Raw genomic sequence first — 20,049 nt, 5'->3', positions numbered from 1 at the left:
CTTCTTGTTGTCAGAATTTTCATGTGCAATTATTATGAGGTAAAAGTTTCGGTCAATCTATTTTATTTTCTCGATTACGATTTACTTAGTGCAAAAAAGGAAGGGAGCTGGTGTCTTTGCGAGGAGACGAAATCCAAAACTAATCGCGCTGCCACATATATTTCAGTGTTTTTTGAGCAGATAAGGTACTACATGATATCTACTCTTTTCTGCATCGTGGGTACGTACCCATTGTCGTAGGACCTCAATCCTCCTCTTAACATTGTATCCCTGCAAAACCCTAAAGTAAATATAATACTCCATAATTAAGCAATGTTGTAGATTTATATTTCACCTGTTATATAAGGGAGGATTTGATTAATTAATTCATATATTTGAGGTATATGTATATGCGGATTTGCCTTTTTTTTATGAGGACGAATTTGTTAAATCTGCAAATGTGCTTCCTTTCCAACCATAAAACCAGTGAGACAGGAGGGGTAGCCTTTGCCACAGCTTTTGAGTATGGAAATTGAGCCTAGTCTGTTCAAAATTTGGTAGGGAATTGGATTCCAGGGCCATCAAATTCCATTTCTTGTAAGCTTTACTTAATATTCAATGTTTAGATCACATAATGCACCTTTATACATGCAAAAGCTAAAGAGATTGAATAACTAATTAATGGCAATCAAACAAAACTACATGCACGTGGGAGTAAACTATAATCCCACTCAAGAACTATACCTATAAAGCAATGATAATTTTTTAGATGCTTACCTTGGCAGGCTATTTTCTTTCCCCGTTTCTTGCTCATATTAGAGTAATAACATATATAATCATGAGTCTCGTTGTTGCATTTCTAAACATGATAAGTATATTGAAACCGAGATTCCTTGTTGAAGAATATAATTATTGAAACAGCTAGAGTTCAGCCAAGCTATAGGCTAAATGTCGGTATTATGAATTATTATAAGTTATTCTTTATAAATATGCATACATAAGTTGCCCAAAAGTAGAAATCAAATATATAAGGAAGGCACGAACTAAATTAATTTAGTAGTTAAAGAAATGATTGTTATTTTTATGGGTTTCGAGTTCAAGCAACAACAACTATAGTAAAAATGATTGTACGTTCATTGTTAAATAATTGAAAATAATTAAAACATGTATAACTTTATAATCACATTATCTTAATAAATATATATACATATACAATGAAGACTTTTTTTTATAAAAAAAAGAAAAGTCGATCATGTTTCAAAGGAAAAAGGACTAGTACATGGGGAACTCGAGAATGTACAACTGTAATCAAAGATTAATATATTATTAGCCAATATTTATAATTTGGAAAAGAAATAAACACAGATAAGAATGATTTGAGCATTATTGGATTCTTTAAACGAAAGAATAATATATTATTAGCCAATACTTATTACATTTCTTGAATTTAAATTCAAATTAGAATGATAATTCTTAATATAAATGATAGAATAGATATAAAAAATATGATTAACTTTTTATCTTAGATTTATCCTGGGGGATCCCATGATATAATAACGATGAAATAGTGACCGTCTTTTCTTGCTCCTAAGGATAGATTTCTTTTTGAGCACTAAAACCTTTAATGAACGAGAGAATAATGAAGAAAGAAAGCTTATTAGAGAAGAAAAAGCTTCATCCACTCGAAACCCTAATTATATAATAAAACAAAAAGGAGTGATGAGAGAATAATAAATAAATAAACAAACACAAAAACCATCTCCTTCTCCCCACCCCCATCTCTTTAATTCTCTTTGCTTTCTTGGCCTCTGGTACTCTCCTCTATGATTCTCCACCTTATTTTTGCTAAAGAACCTATCAACCTTTTGTAAAAGGAAGAAAAAAAGAAGCATAAAATTAATTAACTATGGTTTTCCCATCTGTTCCAGTTTATTTAGATCCTCCAAATTGGCAGCAGGTAAGGGTTTTTTGTTCTCTTTCCTTTTTCTTCATCAATTTCTATCCACAGCTTAAGCACCCAAGATAAAGCTAATTGAAAAAAGATAAATATTCGAATCCCTTTTGAGATATTTTCTGGAATATACCTAGTGCTTTCTTTGCTGTGTTTTTCAGCAGCTGAATCAACAAGTAGCTGCGAGTGAAAATCCTCAGCTTCCACCTCTTCGTACACCTCGTAATCGTCATGTTGGAGCTGGTGGTGATGGTTCCATTAGGGCTGGTTCGATGGCCGATCGAGCCAGGCTAGCCAAGGTTCCACAACCAGAAGCACCACTGAAATGTCCACGGTGTGAATCCACCAACACCAAGTTTTGCTACTTCAATAACTACAGCCTAACACAGCCACGCCACTTTTGCAAGACTTGTCGGCGTTATTGGACAAGGGGAGGGGCTCTTAGGAATGTCCCTGTGGGTGGAAGCTGCCGAAGAAACAAGAAGAAGAAAAGCAGCAGTAGTAGTAGCTCAAAACCCACAGCTTCTTCCGAGAGGCAATGTGGTCCAATTTCAACCAATGCTGTTATTCCCTCTGAAATCACTGCTCATCTGCCGCATCAAACACCTCATTTACCTTTTATGGCTTCTCTGCAAAGCTTTTCTCAATATGGTATAGGAAATATCGGCGTAAACTATGGTGGGATTCAAGGCCCAGTAGGCCTAACGATTGGCGCTAGGGGGGCAAGCTGATACGGGGTTTCATATAGGAACCAACTCGTACATGAACAATGCTATTTTATCAGTAGGATCAGGGAATCATCAGCACTTTTCGTTCTTCGAGCCAACTAATAGCGTATATCCGTTACAGAGTGAGTACATGGAAGCATCACCTTCGATGGTGGGAGAAACCCAGCTTGTTCGTTCCACGAGTTCAAGCTCTAGGGTTTCACAGCGAGCTCCAGAGAAAATGGAAAACAACAGTCAAGGGCTAAATCTATCAAGATCATTGTTGGGTATCTCGGATCAGAATAATCAGTATTGGGGAGGAAACAGTTGGACGGATTTATCAGGTTTCAAGTAATCATCTCTTATAGCTATAGTTTCAATCTTTCCTGATAGACAGCAGCTTAAAGCTGATCTTGAAGCTTCAGCGGCTTCATTTCCAGCTTTAATAACAGATGATAGTTGACATAAAGTGGCATTGTTCCTTTATCACACTGAGTCCTTCACGAGCCCCAAGTCTCCAACATCAAAAGCTAAATAATGGATGCTAAAATTGCATGTTCATTGTGGAACTTTCCTCTCGTCATCATCATCATCATCATCTTCCTGTCTAAGAAACAACAAAAATTCGTAGAACTAATGTTGTTTCAAACTATATATAGTTTTGGGGTTTCTTAAATTGTGTGCTTGGTTTTTTTGTTTGCTTGGGATTGTTTACAGATTTGTTCTATGTTTGTGTTTGAAGACATGAATGTTGTAAGCTAATTACTCTTAATTTGAAATATCCTTTATGTCAACTTAATTCTCTTATTTGTTTTTCTTCTTTCATTACAATTTTTACAAGGGATGCAATACCATGAAGATTGAAGTAAGAAGAAAAATTCTACTAACAATGTAAGCTGCATAAAATCATGGTACTAAATTTTTGTTTTTCATATTTTTGAAAGAATTTTGGTGGAGTTTTAACTGAACACGAAATTAAGTTGATGAACTCGGATTTTCAATTTTATCAGAGAGTTAAATCTATAGTCTTGATACGATATATAAACAAAACAAATGCATGCACTTGCGCAACCCTTTGGTTTCGGTCATGATTCGTGAATTTCGCAATTTACCATTCGAGATTAAGAATCTGTCCCGCACGTTTATTGGCTTAGGATCGATATTTCATGTTACATCTTGCACTTGTTGAGTGTCCAATACTGATTCCATCTTCCATGCTTTTTCCGTTTTCTTTCTTTTTATACAAGTACGCGCCAGGGAATCTGTTTATCTGCATGGATCCGACCTTATGTTAATAATTTTCCAACTATAAAGCAAACGGGAGTTACAGTTTTCAAAATAAGACAAAGAATCCAAGAAAACGCTAAATGTCCCGCTGAAAACCAAACAGTTCCATGTTCAACCAAAGTTGATTCAAGTGTTCTAGCTTTATAGAAAGAATAATAGTAATGTTTTTCTTTTTCTTTTTTGTATATGGGATGGTCAAAAGAAGTGCATCTGTTTTGTTTCTTCTCCTTTTCTTTTCTTTTTCAATATGGGTAAGCTTCAAATGAGATCCTCTAGGTGCAAGACCTTCCACTAATAATGATTACGCATAAAACACAAAATAATATGTAAGTAGATTTAGAACTCAAACACTGGGGAGGAATCAATGGGTGAAACTTTGCTTTTTGCAAGAACCAATACACCTTCATGCAACAACCAATAAAGCAAACCTGTCTCTCTGTCTTCATGATAATCGGTTAGGACATAGAAAATAGAAAATTTAAGGAACACAGCAAGTAAAATTGCTTTGATGACGAAAATGTGAGGAAGAAAGCAATGACATTTGACCATATTTGGGTGGGAAATGAGGGATTATTTGGTGGGGAATTGTGGTACGATGAATAGTATTCAGTGGATGGGAGTAAACCCAAGTTCTAAGGTTTTTTTTCTACATTTATTATTCAAATAAAACATCGTTAATAATGTATTGCCACATGCATACATGACAAATACATTCATGCCTACATAAACAAAATATATCAACGATCGATCATTGACAATTTGATAAGCAAGAGTGTGAACAATAGAGCCAACGACATACAAAGATCAATCACTTTGACTACCCAAAGCATCGGACATAGACGAGAAAAATCTGAAGAATATTCGAAGTCCTTTAACCGTGTTCTCGTCTGATACATATATCCGAGAACCAAAAAAATGTCACATGCAAACAAACAAAAAAATAGGCATCAGAAAAACAAGAAACCGTAAAATCCCGAAGAACCATAGACCAGGAAGAAGACCAATTATATTAGATGAGGTTTTTAAGTTTTGAGGTTATATATATTAGAATAAATAATTTAAATTTGATAGCAATGAGAGTTAGATAAAATATAAGTCACGTTATTATTAAAGAGATATCTATGTTTGAATTTTTATGGTAATTTTTTTTTATTAATTTAGAGTAAACACAATATAATCACTTTAAAAATAACTTTAACCTCTTAACATTAAATGCTCACGTCTTTTAACATTTGAATATAAGAATGCAACAGCGGAAAAAAAACCTGCTCAAAACACAACAATCACCAACAGAATTCAAACAGATCTTGTCTCGATAAACCTTTGAACCCCAGCCAACTTGTGAAAGACTTGCTGGATTTAGCAGCAAGTTTGAACTTCACCATTAAAATTTTTATAACCCCGACACAGATATTCAACACCATCTTGGACGCCAAAATTCAGCAGAGTCTGTCGAGGTCTTATGGAAAGGTCCGGAATACCTCGGAGACGGCTCCACCTCTAATAAAATTTTCAACACTGCCACAAATACTGCAATAATTGCTGAATCTGGAAACGCTTGATTGAACGACGAGCCTTTAAAAGTCAGCAACATTGTAGCGTTCAAAACAAGAACGCTCCACCAATCACCTTGTACACGATCAATTGCAGTTCGAGAAGAATTCATTAAATTGTAAGCAATCCGACCTCAAGCAATACGATCCCTACACTCACTTCAATCCTTATTGTGATAAAAAACCTGATTCTAGCCAACGGACGCCTTTAAAGCTAACCACTCAAACCACAACTCAACTTGTTTTGACAGAGTACTTGAAGCATAGACACAGCCAATTGAATTAATCAAACCTGATTTTACCCAACATCCCACATAAAAACTTCAAACTTCAACAATTGACCACCTACCCCATTCGAGATTATTCAAGCTTTTTCTAATAACACCAACTCTTAGACAGCTACCACAACATCACCCATAACATGAACCCCTAATTTTTACCCAAAACCATGGACCTCACTGCCTCTTATTTCCTGCTTGGCAAATAACATATTAAGAAAACATATTGATCAGAGCAAATAAAATTAGAATCACCTACGACACCAAAATACTCAACGAACCTAAAAGCGAAACTAGAACTTGACTGCCAAACCTGATATGAAAAGAGATCGTCCAGCTCCAAAACAACCTGCGACAGATCGATAGCAGTAACCAATCAACAAAAACACCATGAACATCCTCAACATCAAAATCTGGCCATCAACCAAATCTCTTCACACCCCAAAAGACCTTCCTATTTATTATTCACTCACCAATAAGGCTAATTCTTGCACCACCTTCTCGTTTTCTACCACTTGAATTCCAAGTATTTCCCCAATTCCAATGTCTTCTTTACCTCTTTGATCGCTAAAAGTCGCTTTATTGTGAGGTCCATCAGATAACGATCTACCTGAAAGCTCTGAGGACTCTTAAGTCTTTCTTTTGCATCTTGTGTTCCTTGAAAGCGCGATCCCTCTTCCTACAATCTCCAAACGAAATAGCTATGTCCTGGATTTCCCAAAGTGAGCCATATATTCTTCTTTTTCTATTAACCACCACTTGAGATAAAACTCCTCCACCCTCTCTTTCCTGCATTCAAAACTTTCCGACAATTGCTCCGGCGAAGAAGTCGATCCACTATCCTTACTTTTTTCTCCTTTATCTTCATGAAACCCTTGCTTAATCGCCCCTTTATAATCCAACGAATTCTCGGAAAATCCTAATTCCACCGCTCTAACTTTAAAGCACATGTTTTACACAATGATTTGCACCACCTCTTCTATTCTCAAAGCTTGGTTTGTTGTCAATAACATTGTAACCTTCTCGTAATCCTTCTGGTGACTTACGTTCTCCCCAAATGCTTCAAAATTCCCCTATAACTCAGCAATCCTTTTCAAGGTAACATTGTTTAAGGACTCTGACCAGAGATTAACCTCCACGAAAATCTCCTTCAAGTAGGACCACTTAAGATCCTTCATCAGCAAGAATAAGTCCTCATCTTCTATGGATATTAAAAAAGTTTTGCCTCCTAATCTATGAATTTTGATTTCCTTGAGACCCCATTGTTGTAACCTCAGCATAATACTACTAACAGTGCAAACAGTAGCCGATACCCCTACCAAGCTCCTACTCATCTTCCACAAATCATCAGCTTCAACATGAGCATTGATCCTCTTTCTCTCTTTCACCATTTGTAAGCTTGACTCCCTCTTCCTTACTACAGTCTCTTCCTTGTTCGATTGCCTTTTCTCATATCTTACATATTCTTCTGCGTGTTTTCCTCTATTATTAACCTTTGCAAACATCACCGAAATTTTATTGTCGTAAACTATCGCCCCATTCAGACTTTCAATTGCTTTCATCGCATCCAATCTACTACCTACTCGTACGAAACCAAACCTTATCCCTCCTCAACTTCGTTTACTTGCAACGAACACACTCATGATTTTACTATGCCTACCGAATAATTGCCATAATTCCTTCCAGTGCAACTTTGGCGGCAGATTATCCACAAACAGTGAATACATTAGCAAAGCTTTTGTGAAAAGAAAGTTGATCCCTTTTAGATAGACTTGCCAACAAGGATAAATTGAGTATGATGGGAATCGTTACTGATGGTGTTTGTTGCTTTTGGGGAGCTGTTTGAGAGACTAGAGATCACTTGTTCTTTGAGTGTGATTTCTCAAGGAGCGTTTGGGAATCTGTTCTGGGGAGAGACGGAGCTCTGCTAGGCCCAAAGGGGCCGACCCCTGTAAAAAAATTATAAATTCGATATACTTTAGTCTAATAATATTTTAGTTCAGATAAAAGTAAGTATTCAAATTTTAAAAATATAAATATTTATTATATATTAATCAAGTACGGATTGAATTAAAGAATGATAATTTTATATTCTCAAACGTTTTGATCTCGTAATAATTTAAGTTATTGTAAGTTTAAATATTAAACAAATTAAGTATTGTATTATGAATTTTAAGTTTTTTTTATTAATCTGGGATGAGTACAAGGCAATATATGTTCAAAGATGAATCTCAATTATTTGACGTTAAACGTTTACATCCCGACATTCTTGGTACTCGAACCCAGGACCTCAAAAAATAATAACAATTATTTTAAGATCGCTTGATTTGTGTTTAAATTTAAATACCTAACAAGTATTATACCTTTTTTAAAACTTTAATCGTGCTAATATTTAATTCTGGTTCTATTTCTGTTGTGAGGTTGAGCAATCTTGCTAATAGGGTTGTTGCTAGTTGGGATGAGGCGATGTGTTGGGCTTCTACTAAGCAAAAGGGCAAATCGATGCTGGTTTACATTGTGAAAACCACGTATAATTAAAAATGTAAACGAACCGAGTCAAACTCAAATATATTATTAAATTTAACTCAAACTTAAAAACTTTAAAAATAAACTCAACTTAAAAATTTACAAATCAAATTCAACTCAAACTCAAAAAATATTCAAAAAATATTAAAACTCGACTCAAACTATTAAAACTCAAAAATATTAAAACTTGTTTCAAACTCGACTCAAAAATAGTTTCCAACCAGTGTTGATGCGCTTTGATTAGAACCCCTGCCTTTTATAATAGACTCAAGCATTCTCTCCCTATTAAGTTACCGATGTGGGATTGTTTCAATTTGGAAAGGCCATAGGCTCTCTACTGCACTTCCCGAAGCCCCAGTTAACAACAACTTAATTAGCTTCTCTCTCCCTTCCCCCAAGGCAACAGCCACACCAACACTTCATTTTCTTAGCCATGCGCCCATGCCTCTCAACTGCATAGCACCAAAGCCCGAGCATAGTAGCAGGAATGGACGAGTAAATTATATATGAATCATTAGCATATTTGATTATTATATCTATGCAATAATAATTTTTATTAATAATAATTAAAAAAAAGTTAATTGATAGTACTATATTTTGAATTAGATTCAATTAAATAAAAAATATAAAACTAAAATACCCTTAACACTAATTATTTATTTTAATCCCTATTTAGGATTGTTTTATTTAATTAGTTGTGTATATTTATTTTACATGTTGATATGTTTATGTATAAGTATGCGAATGATTTATTTAGGAGTCACATAACATCATTTTGCATAATTTGTATGTTACCTTCATGTGCATAACTTAATCCCTATCACATAATCGGATTAAGGGTTTATGATTTAGGTTTTAATATTTAAGGTTTAGGTTGTAGGGTTTAGTATTTAGGGTTCAATGTTTATAGTCTAGGGTTTAGGATTTAGTATTTGTAATTTAATGTTTAGGGTTTAGAGTTTAGAGTTAATTGCAAAGACATTAATTGATCGACTTGGTATCGATTTATGAGGTAAGTACAATATAGTATCTTGATATTAAATGCTCAAACTCTTTAGAATTATGATATTTGAACCCGAAACCTCAAAATATAACAACAATTTAAATAATTAGTTATTAAAAATATTATCATTAGAAATATATTTTTAATAAGGGTTTTGTTAAATTGTTTTTAATTTTTAAATTTTAATATTCTTTTTTCTATAATCGATCTGTCTTTGTTTTACTTTATATGGTACATGTTAGTAGTAGGGATGATCATTTTCTCTCAAATATGATTTGATGCCATTAATTTTGTTAATTACTTTATATGGTACATGTTAGTAGTAGGGATGATCATTTTCTCTCAAATATGATTTGATGCCATTAATTTTGTTAATTAAGATATTAATGTAAGTTTAAATGATTTTTTTCTTTCTTAATTATTTATAAAATCAGTTACACTCTATTTTGATATATTTTTTAAAATTATTAATATTTAAATTGACTCATATTTTTATTTTATTATATTTTAAAATTTAATAGAATTTTTAATATATTTTTAAAATGTTATAATTATCAATAATGTATTTTTAATATATTTTTAATAATGTAATTTTAAAAAATCTAAAATTATAATATAATATTTTTTCGAGCTACTCACGAGCTTTTCGAGTCGAATATCGAGTAGCTCGTTTCGGCTCGTTAAGAACTCGAGTCGAGCTCGGGCTTGAGTCGAGTCCATTCGATCCGAGTATTTATCGAGCCTTGATTGAGTCGATCTCGAGTAACTCGCGATCTGTCTCGTCTCATTTACAGCCCTACATGGAATGCTACAATTTAGTTTACTTGACAGGAGAGGAACCAAAGAGTTCTCATTGGTGCTACTTCGAAGTGGGAGGGAGATTTTGGAGTCTATTAAGTAGCTGGCTAGACTCAAAATATATAGATAGATACAGGTGATTGATCATTCTTTGTGTATTGCTTGAGGGATCGTTTAGGGTATCTCGTTTTTTGTAAAATGCTCGTGTTGTGTTCTGTAGCAGTTTTTACTGTTTTGCCTGGGTAATAGAGATTAAAAAAAAACATAGAATGAAGTTCAAGATTGACAAATTTGCACTTGTCCAAGCACATCCCTTTTTTGGTTACATACATATATATATATATATATATATATATATATATATATATATATCACTAACGACCAAGGCTGACAACGTTTGATTTGAATACTACGAACATCACTCGTATAAAAATTGAGGATGATTACAGTCGTAACAGATATTATAGTAGTACAAGTTCACATACATGTCAAAGTACAACTTGGCCCCTTCTCTTTCCTTTCGCTTTCTTTTCAGAACTTTAATGGCTCTATGAATAATATATTCTTCCACGCAAACAAATGAATAATTTACAGGTTTGATAGGCGATCTTTCCTCTCTGAAGCAAAGCCGCCTCCTTCAATACAGAAAATGAAACAAGGTGAAAAAAGGGAACAAAAATCAAGGCAAAGCGAAACTCATCTATCAATGGCATATGCCACAGAGGGTGGCTGTGGATGTTGAGTCTCAGACTGAGCATGGGCCTCAGCTTGCGCCTGCCCCAGCTTTTGCTGCTCAATGAACCTGCTCATACGCTCTAGCAATTGAGCAGCCTTCCGCTTGCCCCTATCTGTACCATTTTGTGCCAAGTCCAACAAAGGACCCATCACTCCTAGTTCCTGGGCCTCTGCTAAATGTTGTTGGTCTCCGGCACAGAGGTGAACCAAAACTGCAGCTGCATTCTCTTTATTCCTTGGAGATCCATTACCGATAACATCTACCAAAACTGGCACTGCCTCTGCTGCTCCTATGCCAGACTTACCCTCTGGATGGCTAGAGAGTATTGCAAGTATGGCCAATGCCTCATCAACCATTCCACCTCCAGGTTCTGTCAACAAACGCATTAAAGTTGGCACAACTCCGGCTCTCACTGCTTTTCCCTTGTTCCCTTGGTAAATGCACAAATTGAAGAGAGCTGTAGCTGCATCTTTTTTGCCCCTTTGTGTGCCTTCGCTTAGCAGTGTCACTAACAGAGGAATTGCTCCCGAGGCACCAATTGTCACCTTATTTTCATCCACTACTGAAAGGCTGAAGAGAGCAGCTGCTGCATTCTCTCTAGCTTCCATGCTACCCTTCTTAAGTACCTGCACTATACCGGGAACTGCTCCAAAGGACATGATACTTCCTTTGTTATCTTCACAAATGGAAAGGTTAAGAAGTGCTGTTACAGCATGTTCTTGGGTCCGTGAATCAGGTGTTGAAAGGAGGGCCACAAGGAGAGGTATGGCCCCAGCTTCAGCAATGGCCACACGGTTATCTGCATTTCGTTTGGCAAGAAGACGGATTTCACCCGCAGCCATTCTTTGGTCTTCAGGACTACAGGATGCAAGCTTACGGAGAAGAATTTCAATCTTGGTACGCTCTGCAGGTGAGCAGGCAGATGTGGTTTTATTGGGTTGAGAACTACTGGGTCTTTTGGGTGGTTCAATGCCATTTGCCTCGCACCATTGAGCTATTAGACTACGCAGTACATAATTGGGCGTGAGGGCACAGCTACTGAGGGTCTGTTGCGTCTTTGGACAAGTTCCGTGACCTTGTTCCAGCCATTTCTCAATACAAGAACGTTCATATGTCTACAGAAGATAGTAATGAAACCTGTTAACAAATATAGCACAAAGGTAATGGTAAACGAGACATAGGGCACTGCATATATGTGCAATTGTCCAAGGCAGGTATTTCATACATAAGGTTCTAATAAAAGCCTTTTAGTCATTATTCAATGTTGCAACTTAAAGTCCAGTTACTACAAGCAATTTAAATAGAGAACAAATATATGGCTAGGACACTTTCAAGAACTAGCCTTTGGCAAAAATAAATTAATGGCATGACAATGTGATATGATGCAATATCAAGCAAATCTGAGCATTCACACACAAACAAAGCAGGGAGAGTCCAAGGCTGAAAATGATTAAAATTTTAAAAGAATAAAATATTGCTCTATCATGAGAAAGAAATCTACAACAAATATACCTGCCCTGTTGAAACAATGACAGGATCCTTCATCAACTCCAAGGATATTGGACAGCGGAAATCATCCGGTATAACTGGAGTCTTGTGATCTCCATCAGTGGTCACTTGACCACTACTACTAGGAGGAAGATTCTTTTCCCTCGCAAAAGCATCCAAATTAGGGTTTTCGGTCTGTACAAAATCCTTGATTTTATTTAATAAGTTTGACATCTTCTCAAATGTTTCCCCAGAATCTCCACCACTGGCAGAAACCATCTCATGTAGAGCTAGTGATTCTTGCGTAAGTTCAGCTACCCCGACCAATTGTAACTTCTCAACTAATCTCCTTAGTCCATCTGGATCTGCTGCTGCATCACTACTCTTATTGTAGAGTGATAATAGATACTCATATAGTTCAACATCTGCGGCGTCAACCCTTCCTTTAGCTCTCCTGAACTGAGCTAGAACAAGCTCCACCTAAAGATAGAAATATTCAACACATAAAGCCTTTTTTAATAAACAAAATGATGTAAGAAATTGAGTAACGTTAAGCTGCTTTAGGGCTTTCAAACTCTAGTTTAATAGTGTTGAGAGCAGGGTAGTTTTGGTTGCTCTATTTGAGCATCTCCATGCTTATCTATCCATACCATAGTTGGTTCCCTAAATCATATGCAACTCCATTAAAACTCAATCATGATTATAGTGATAGCTTGAGGAACTTTCTTCCGTGGTAAGATTGCTGTAATTCAAGTATGACAAAGCAAGATGAAGAATCTACAGTAGAATTCTTTGAAGAATGTTTCTACTGAAAGCGCTATACCTGTTCCTTAACTTCATCTGATATGTCAAGATCCTCATAGGTAATTCCACTCAAAGCTTGCTCCACCCGAGCTGTCACTTCATGAAATTTACGCATAATCTGATCTCTCTCTAAAACCTTTAAACAGAATAAAAAGAATTTATTAGTCAATAGCCAAATGCAGTGCAACATATTACCACTTTGGGCTAGAAATTGTTACTTAAAGCAGAACCTGAGTTTCAAACAGTTATTTTAGAAGTAAATAGATCTAGCAAAAATTACCAATGTACAATAATACTGATTCAAACAAATATTATAGAAATGCCTTCCACTATAAGTTCATGGCCGCCATCCATCTCTAATTATACAGTAAGCAAATATTATAATAAATACAATCATTGGCCATTTTGAAAGATTGTTTTTGAGACTGTAATTTCTTTAACCACAACCTAAAGTACACATAGTGTTGTAATACAATTCCAAAGCGGACGAAAAAAGAGAGAGACAGTAACTATGACATAAAGCTTGAAAATACAATGACTACGACAACCCAATTAAGTATAATTGCTTCTGTCGAAACACTAAAAAAATTGTAGCACTAAAACAAGAAAAATAGGGTTCATATATCAGGGATGCTACTAATCTCCACCTCCCAGCTCCCATCCCTTTCTATTTCTCCCTCCTGCCTGGCTCCATCACTCTCTCTCAATTTTACAACCACAAAAGAACCCCCTGAAATGAAGCAGGTAACACTATGGATATGGAAACAAATCTTCACAATCAGAATGAAAGAGTCAATCCCGTCCGGTGGTAAAACATCCTTCATTTTCACAAGCTTCCGAGCAAAGCATAATGGCAATTACAGTTAGGATGATGACACTACCTAGGTTTACTATAACCATAAAAACAGAAGCTGAGTTGAGCATGCAAAACATGACATAATGTAATCCCTTAATGATATACCATGGTTAGAACTAATGGGAAACAAAAAGATGATCAAGAAGGTTAAATTAAATGAATGATTCAGTTTGACAACAATCCAGACAGAAAGGGACAATCCTAAAATTCAATCAACAACGTTACGTCATTTTTTAATGTAAAATCTATCGCAGGATTAAGTATGCTGCTTTAGCCTTGTATTTATCGATGACTATGACGCTTGAATATCTTTGAGATGAGAACTTGTCGTCTAATTTGAAAGCGCAAAAGGACCATAAAAAAAACAAGATATTGGATGAAGTTGTCGCTAAAATATTTACTGAACAGGCTTGACTGGTTTTTTCTGTTTTCATTTCTTTACAAATTAATTAAAACAAAGAAAAAATGTAGCACTAAATATCATATTAGAATTTCAATATTCAATTATCTTCAGCTAGATTAAGCTAAATGTAAGCCCAATGTTTTTATCAATTGATTTTAGATAATGTTACGGTGAGAAATATTCTGATTACGTGATTATCTGCACGCACTTGACAAACTAGTGTTCCATCATTTTCTCAGCAGCCAAACAGATCCAAAAGAAATCGAAAAACAATACTCACGCACCAGGTAAATCTTGCTTCCTTCTCTGCCGAGTCTGAGCAACTCCTTAGCCGAAATCAAAGCTTCTTTCAACGAGACCAACTCTTTAACAATTTCTTCAGGGATTTGCTCTTTGCTCTCTCCAATCTCCTCGAACATTGGCGTTAGCAGCTTCAGTCTCCTAGAGAGATTGCAAAACTCCTTCTTCACGGCACATCTGTAATCTCCGATAGGAGCTATTTGGTTCACCGCATCGATCAAGCTCTGCACAAGCTCTCCTTTCTCTTCTTCCATTCTGAAATCTAGATCTCGCTAAACCGCAGCGTTTTCAAACTTGAAGGCTCTGATTCGGAGGGAGATTCAGCTAAGTTTTCGAAAGCTAAAATGAGGGAGTAATCGTCTCCATTAGAAAGGAGACTCTGACGGGAGGGGGAAGATAATTTTTATGCGTACTACTTGGACCTTTTTCTTCACCCAGCTCGGTTGTGACCTGAACCGGACCGGTTTGACAAAGGAAATCGAAGAGCGGATAGGGATTAGGATTAGGATTTAGAAATGGAAATTAGATCGACTCGTGTCGTCTGGAGTACTGAGGCTCGGATCGGTACGGGTAAGTTAAAATTGGGATTGTTGGTTTGCGGTTAAATTCACGCCGGTCGGCTCGATGTCAGTGAAAAGGAGTTCAAAACTGAAACAGTAATGTTTTCAGGGTAAACTACACTTTCCCTATCCCAACTATGACTTTTATTTTGTTTTGGTATCTCAATTATTTTTTCAAAATCATGTCTAACATTATGTTTTTATTTTATTTTGATCACTCATTGTTAAAAAAATTAACAAAAATGTGAACACGACATTTTTATTTTTCAATGATAATATGGTATTAATTTATGGTGACATGTCAACATCACCGTTAAATTTTTTAATAACAAATGATCAAAATGAAACTAAAATTAAATATTAAGTATGATTTTTAAAAGAAATTTAGTTAAATGATCAAAACAAATTTAAAGTGGCCGTTGAAGTGCTAAATGTATAGTTATATTTTTTCCACAAATTTCATGTCAAGATTTGCAATTTGTTTTTGGTGGTCTATACGTAGTAATTAGTGTTTAAATTATGTGTTAGTTTAATGAATATACATGATAAATGATAGCTTGTATAAACTTGTATATAATAACTAAAATTAGAGTTTGTTGTTTAAATATACGTGTACAACCAGGAGAGACCAAGGGGCAGATAAAGGTAGTCGTCTCCCTAAAAATTTAAAATTATCATATATTTTTAATTTTTTCTATGTAATTTTATTAGAAATATGTTTCTGTCACCTTGAAATTTTAGTTTACCCCTTAAGTTTAAATTTACCTCACTACTATAAAGTATTGCGCATGTTCATGTGTATAACATAGTAAATAAATATATAATGTAAGTTTAGGTTCTAATGTTTAAATCATGTGTTAGTTTAATAGCTAAACTTTGATCTTCTATAAGAAATTTAATGTTTAAATCATTTTTTAATGTAGATAATATATTTTTATTTGATCAATAAGATTTGTGATATATTAATATTTTATTGGTTAAATAAAATTAAGGTTAATTATATGTTTAGTATCTAAACTATCACTTTTTTCTGTTTCAGTACCTAAACTTTTATTTATTTCAAAATCATATATAACATTTATTTTTTGTTTCATTTTAGAACTATGCTGATAAAAACTAAGCGAAACTACAGTACATGACATTTTTATGAATAAATTACATAATTTGTCACTCAACTATCTTCTCACTCCTATTTTGGTCACTAAAATTTAAAAATGTTCAATTTAACTACTCAACTTTCAAATTGCTCTTATTTTAATCACTTTAAATTATTTTATTAATATTTGTTGTGACATGATATTTATTATTATTATTTTATTAACACACAATTAAAATAAAAATTAAATTTAAAGTTATTTCTAGACCTAAAACTTATACCACAAATCCTAAATCGCAAACCGCTCACCCCATTTTCACAGCCTCACTCTTATCGGCCTCTCCAACTCATATCTTCCTTTTTTTATTTTAATCATATATTAATAAAATAATAATTAAAATATGTCATATCATAAAAAAATAAGTTTAATGATTAAAATATGAGTAATTTGAAAGTTAAGTGATTAAATTAAAAATTAAACTTCAATGACCAAAATAGGAGTGAGAATATAATTGAGTGATGAATGATATAATTTATCCATACAAAAAGCCACGAACAACAGCTCCGTTAAGTTTTTAACGGTGTTGTACTAAAATTAAAAAAAAAACGTTAAGTATGATTTTGAAATAAATAAAAGTTTAAATACTAAAACAAAATAAAAAGGCAAAAGGGTAACTTTTACCCCTGTAGTAAACTCAATTTATCAATTTCACCCCTATTGTGTTTTCGCATCAATTTAGTCCTCGATTTTGCTCAATTGCATCATTTTTTATCCTACGCTGACTTAAAACCTTAAATTATAAACCCCAACCCCTAAATCATAACTTCATAATCTTTAAACCATAAATTTTAAATCATAAACCATAACTTAGGATTTATAATTTAAGGTTTTAAGTCAGCGTAGGATAAAAAATGATGCAATTGAGCAAATTCGAGGACTAAATTGATGCGAAAACACGATAGGGATGAAAGTGATAAATTAGGTTTACTACCGTAACAAATGTGACCCTTAAGCCAAATAAAAATGATAGTTTATATATTAAACTTGTAGTTTACCTATAAAATTATTAAAAATGAAACATGGATTATGAGAGAAAATATAATGTGAAAAATAAAAATATCGTATCAGTGATATCATTAAAGTGTTAACGTCTGACGATTAAAATAACAAATCTTACATTATTAATATTTGACTTAATGCAAAAATAAAAACTATTCTTTGAAAAACGTTTTAGTGCCTAAAGAAATTTTCGCTAAAAGTATGTGTCTAATGTTTCCAATGTAACACCCTAGACCTGATTGCACCTAAAGTGCCACATTGGGTTGTCGAGGTAACTCTGATCCTCAAAACATGTTAATTTTCTTTTCAAATGTACTGAATGGTATCATAATAAAACATAAACAACTAGTATAAAACATTTTACAAAACGGAGCTCTGTGACGCATGATTTAAATCAAAATAATACATCTTGAAGTTTACAACTCAAATACATAAGTAAGGTTCTATGAATACACATACACACTAAAGCTACAGTACAACACTCTGTCGGAGATGCTGGAAGTCCTACGGTAACGGTACTCCACAAATTGTTCAAGCTACGGACCTGTCAACGGAAAACATCCGAAGGCTGAGTTTACAAAGCTCAGTAGTATAATTGCTAATCTAGAGCAACATAAGAATTTCATATACTAAAGAGTGCTAGAGACATAGTACTAAGCAGTAGGTACAAGCATGATTCCAATAAGTGCTACCCATGTAAACTCCTCCAATTCTATCACTCAAATCTACCTCTCATACTTTTCTTAGTCTTCGCCAAGGGCACCACCATGAGTATACAATTACTAAGTCTCTAACCTCATTTTACACGTACTAAGTCTCTAACATCGTTATCATTTTATAATGCATCACTATGCCAAACACAATGACGTTACCCGGTATCACAGAGACGCTGATACTATCACTCAACAATAAGTAAGCATCGTGGTGTAGCTCGGGGGACACTTAGCATCACGGAACCTATACCTCTATTTTCTTACTAGAGTTATCTTGGGTAGACTTGGGTCACACATCATCAGCATCTTCTAAGTATCTTAGGTGAGGTTCGGGTCACATAGCATCGACATCTCCCAATACTTAGGCTAGGTCCGAGTCACACAACATCGACACCTTGCATGGCTAATCTACTCTTATTGAGTACTCAGAACGTGTCTGGGTCACATAACATTAGTACCACGTTCAACTAGAGACTAAAGTGCATTTTGCACTGACTTTGATATATCTGAATATCTTATGCACACAAGACGATCGTCCTACTACTAAAGTAACTCGGGTGTCCTCGTTGTTTCCCGGGCGACACACAAAGACATAAGCCTTATGAAATCTTACCTCATAAGGCTTTTATGACTATCACACAATTAATGTTATTGTATCATTATTATTATAAGGCTCTCATATAGAGTTATGCCTTAACACACGTCAATTGATGCCAAGCTGCAACAAGCGAAGTAGCTCGATCACTCGCTACTGAACTTATTGAAGTCAAATGAGGTCATATCCCTTTCATCTCGAGACTATCCCGCTCTTCCTCTCTCCTAGGACGTTATGGGAGGGGTATTAATACTTATAGGGTATTTTACTCAGTTCTACTACAGAGGGGTCTCTAAGCATTTCTCAATTTCCCGGTGATTATGGTGCTTGCAATACACTGACTGATTCACTGGTTAGCTTGATACTTGACTCGGGCTCATTGCTGGGTAACAACACTCATAATTCTCTTATCGTACTTCTCACAATACCATCGAAGTAGTGCAACGACTTATCCATTTTCAGTTCATTGAGTTCTCGAAGCAACACGCTCTTCGTCGATACTGAATATGACATGTTTATCGTACCGCTCATCAGGTATCTCATATATTGATCCTCAATCCCAAATATATGTATACGTTTTTTATTGAAGATATTTTTTAGTATTACACTTAATATGGTTACACCCGATGTAACCTACTCCTATGAGTGTTTTTAGGTATATTGGATCATTTATGTCCCTCACGGACTAAGTCTTACTATTACAGACCGTCCTTAGATATTACGGACCTTAATAGGGTTAAAAGAACAATCAACAACACTTAGGACCCTTAATGAATGCAAATCCATCCTTTTTCATCGAGTAAAATAGAGAAAATATCAATACTTTCTTTCGGGGGATCGATCCTTATCTCCAATGGATCAATCCTTTTAAAAAGGGATCGATCATTTCTCTCGAGGGATCGATTCTATTCAAAAGGGATCGATCATTTGTTGAACAAAAACTTAGGGATCGATCCCTTTGGTCGATGGATCGATCATTTTTCTAGGAATGACTTGCTTAAGCTCGAGAATCACTGAAAAATCACCCCAAACGACATGGGTTGGTTTCTAAACTTATTAAAAAGCTTTTGTAAGTTATTTAGGGTCATTAGGCATCATTAAAACATGTTATTAACACCTAAAACGTGATTTGGTTTAAAAATCAAATAAGAACCCTAAAATGCTCAATTATCCAAATCTTATCAAACACCGAGAATTTATGAAACTTTAATACTCCAACGGATTAGAAATACACTACCTTGATACTAGGATCCCGAAATGAAGGTCATTATTTAGCCACACCTTTTTCTTTATGATTTGGATGAAACCCCACGACTTTCTCTTCCAAACAAATAACTCATGGCTTGAATGGTCAAA

General features: G+C 34.7%; 1 protein-coding gene and 1 pseudogene across 1 annotated transcript; one reads left to right on the top strand and one right to left on the bottom strand.

Annotated features, from left to right (window-relative positions):
• Window positions 1-1,760: 1,760 nt before the first annotated feature.
• Window positions 1,761-3,215, top strand: LOC120180500 (annotated as a pseudogene).
• A 7,307-nt stretch (window positions 3,216-10,522) lies between these two features.
• Window positions 10,523-15,121, bottom strand: LOC120180490 (U-box domain-containing protein 13-like). Its single transcript, XM_039185807.1, has 4 exons — window positions 14,654-15,121; window positions 13,130-13,246; window positions 12,331-12,786; window positions 10,523-11,933 (listed from the first exon to the last, which is right to left on the bottom strand). Exons 1-4 carry the CDS (start codon window positions 14,921-14,923, stop codon window positions 10,779-10,781), a joined length of 1,998 nt encoding a protein of 665 aa, XP_039041738.1. The 5' UTR covers window positions 14,924-15,121; the 3' UTR covers window positions 10,523-10,778.
• Window positions 15,122-20,049: the final 4,928 nt, after the last annotated feature.

Source organism: Hibiscus syriacus, unplaced genomic scaffold (assembly GCF_006381635.1).
Source record: "Hibiscus syriacus cultivar Baekdansim isolate YM2019G1 unplaced genomic scaffold, ASM638163v2 tig00003715_pilon, whole genome shotgun sequence".
Classification (NCBI taxonomy): domain Eukaryota; kingdom Viridiplantae; phylum Streptophyta; class Magnoliopsida; order Malvales; family Malvaceae; genus Hibiscus; species Hibiscus syriacus.
Note: the sequence above shows the minus strand (reverse complement) of the source record. Positions and strands in the feature narration are given on the sequence as shown.

What these genes read in the sequence shown, in the direction of transcription:
- LOC120180490 (XM_039185807.1), bottom strand. Translation starts at nt 14,923, where the DNA reads ATGGAAGAAGAGAAAGGAGAGCTTGTGCAGAGCTTGATCGATGCGGTG. An exon ending in AAGGAAGCAAGATTTACCTG is followed by an intron (nt 13,247 to 14,653) that starts GTGCGTGAGTAT and finishes TTCTGTTTAAAG; the next exon opens with GTTTTAGAGAGAGATCAGAT. An exon ending in CAGATGAAGTTAAGGAACAG is followed by an intron (nt 12,787 to 13,129) that starts GTATAGCGCTTT and finishes TTCTATCTTTAG; the next exon opens with GTGGAGCTTGTTCTAGCTCA.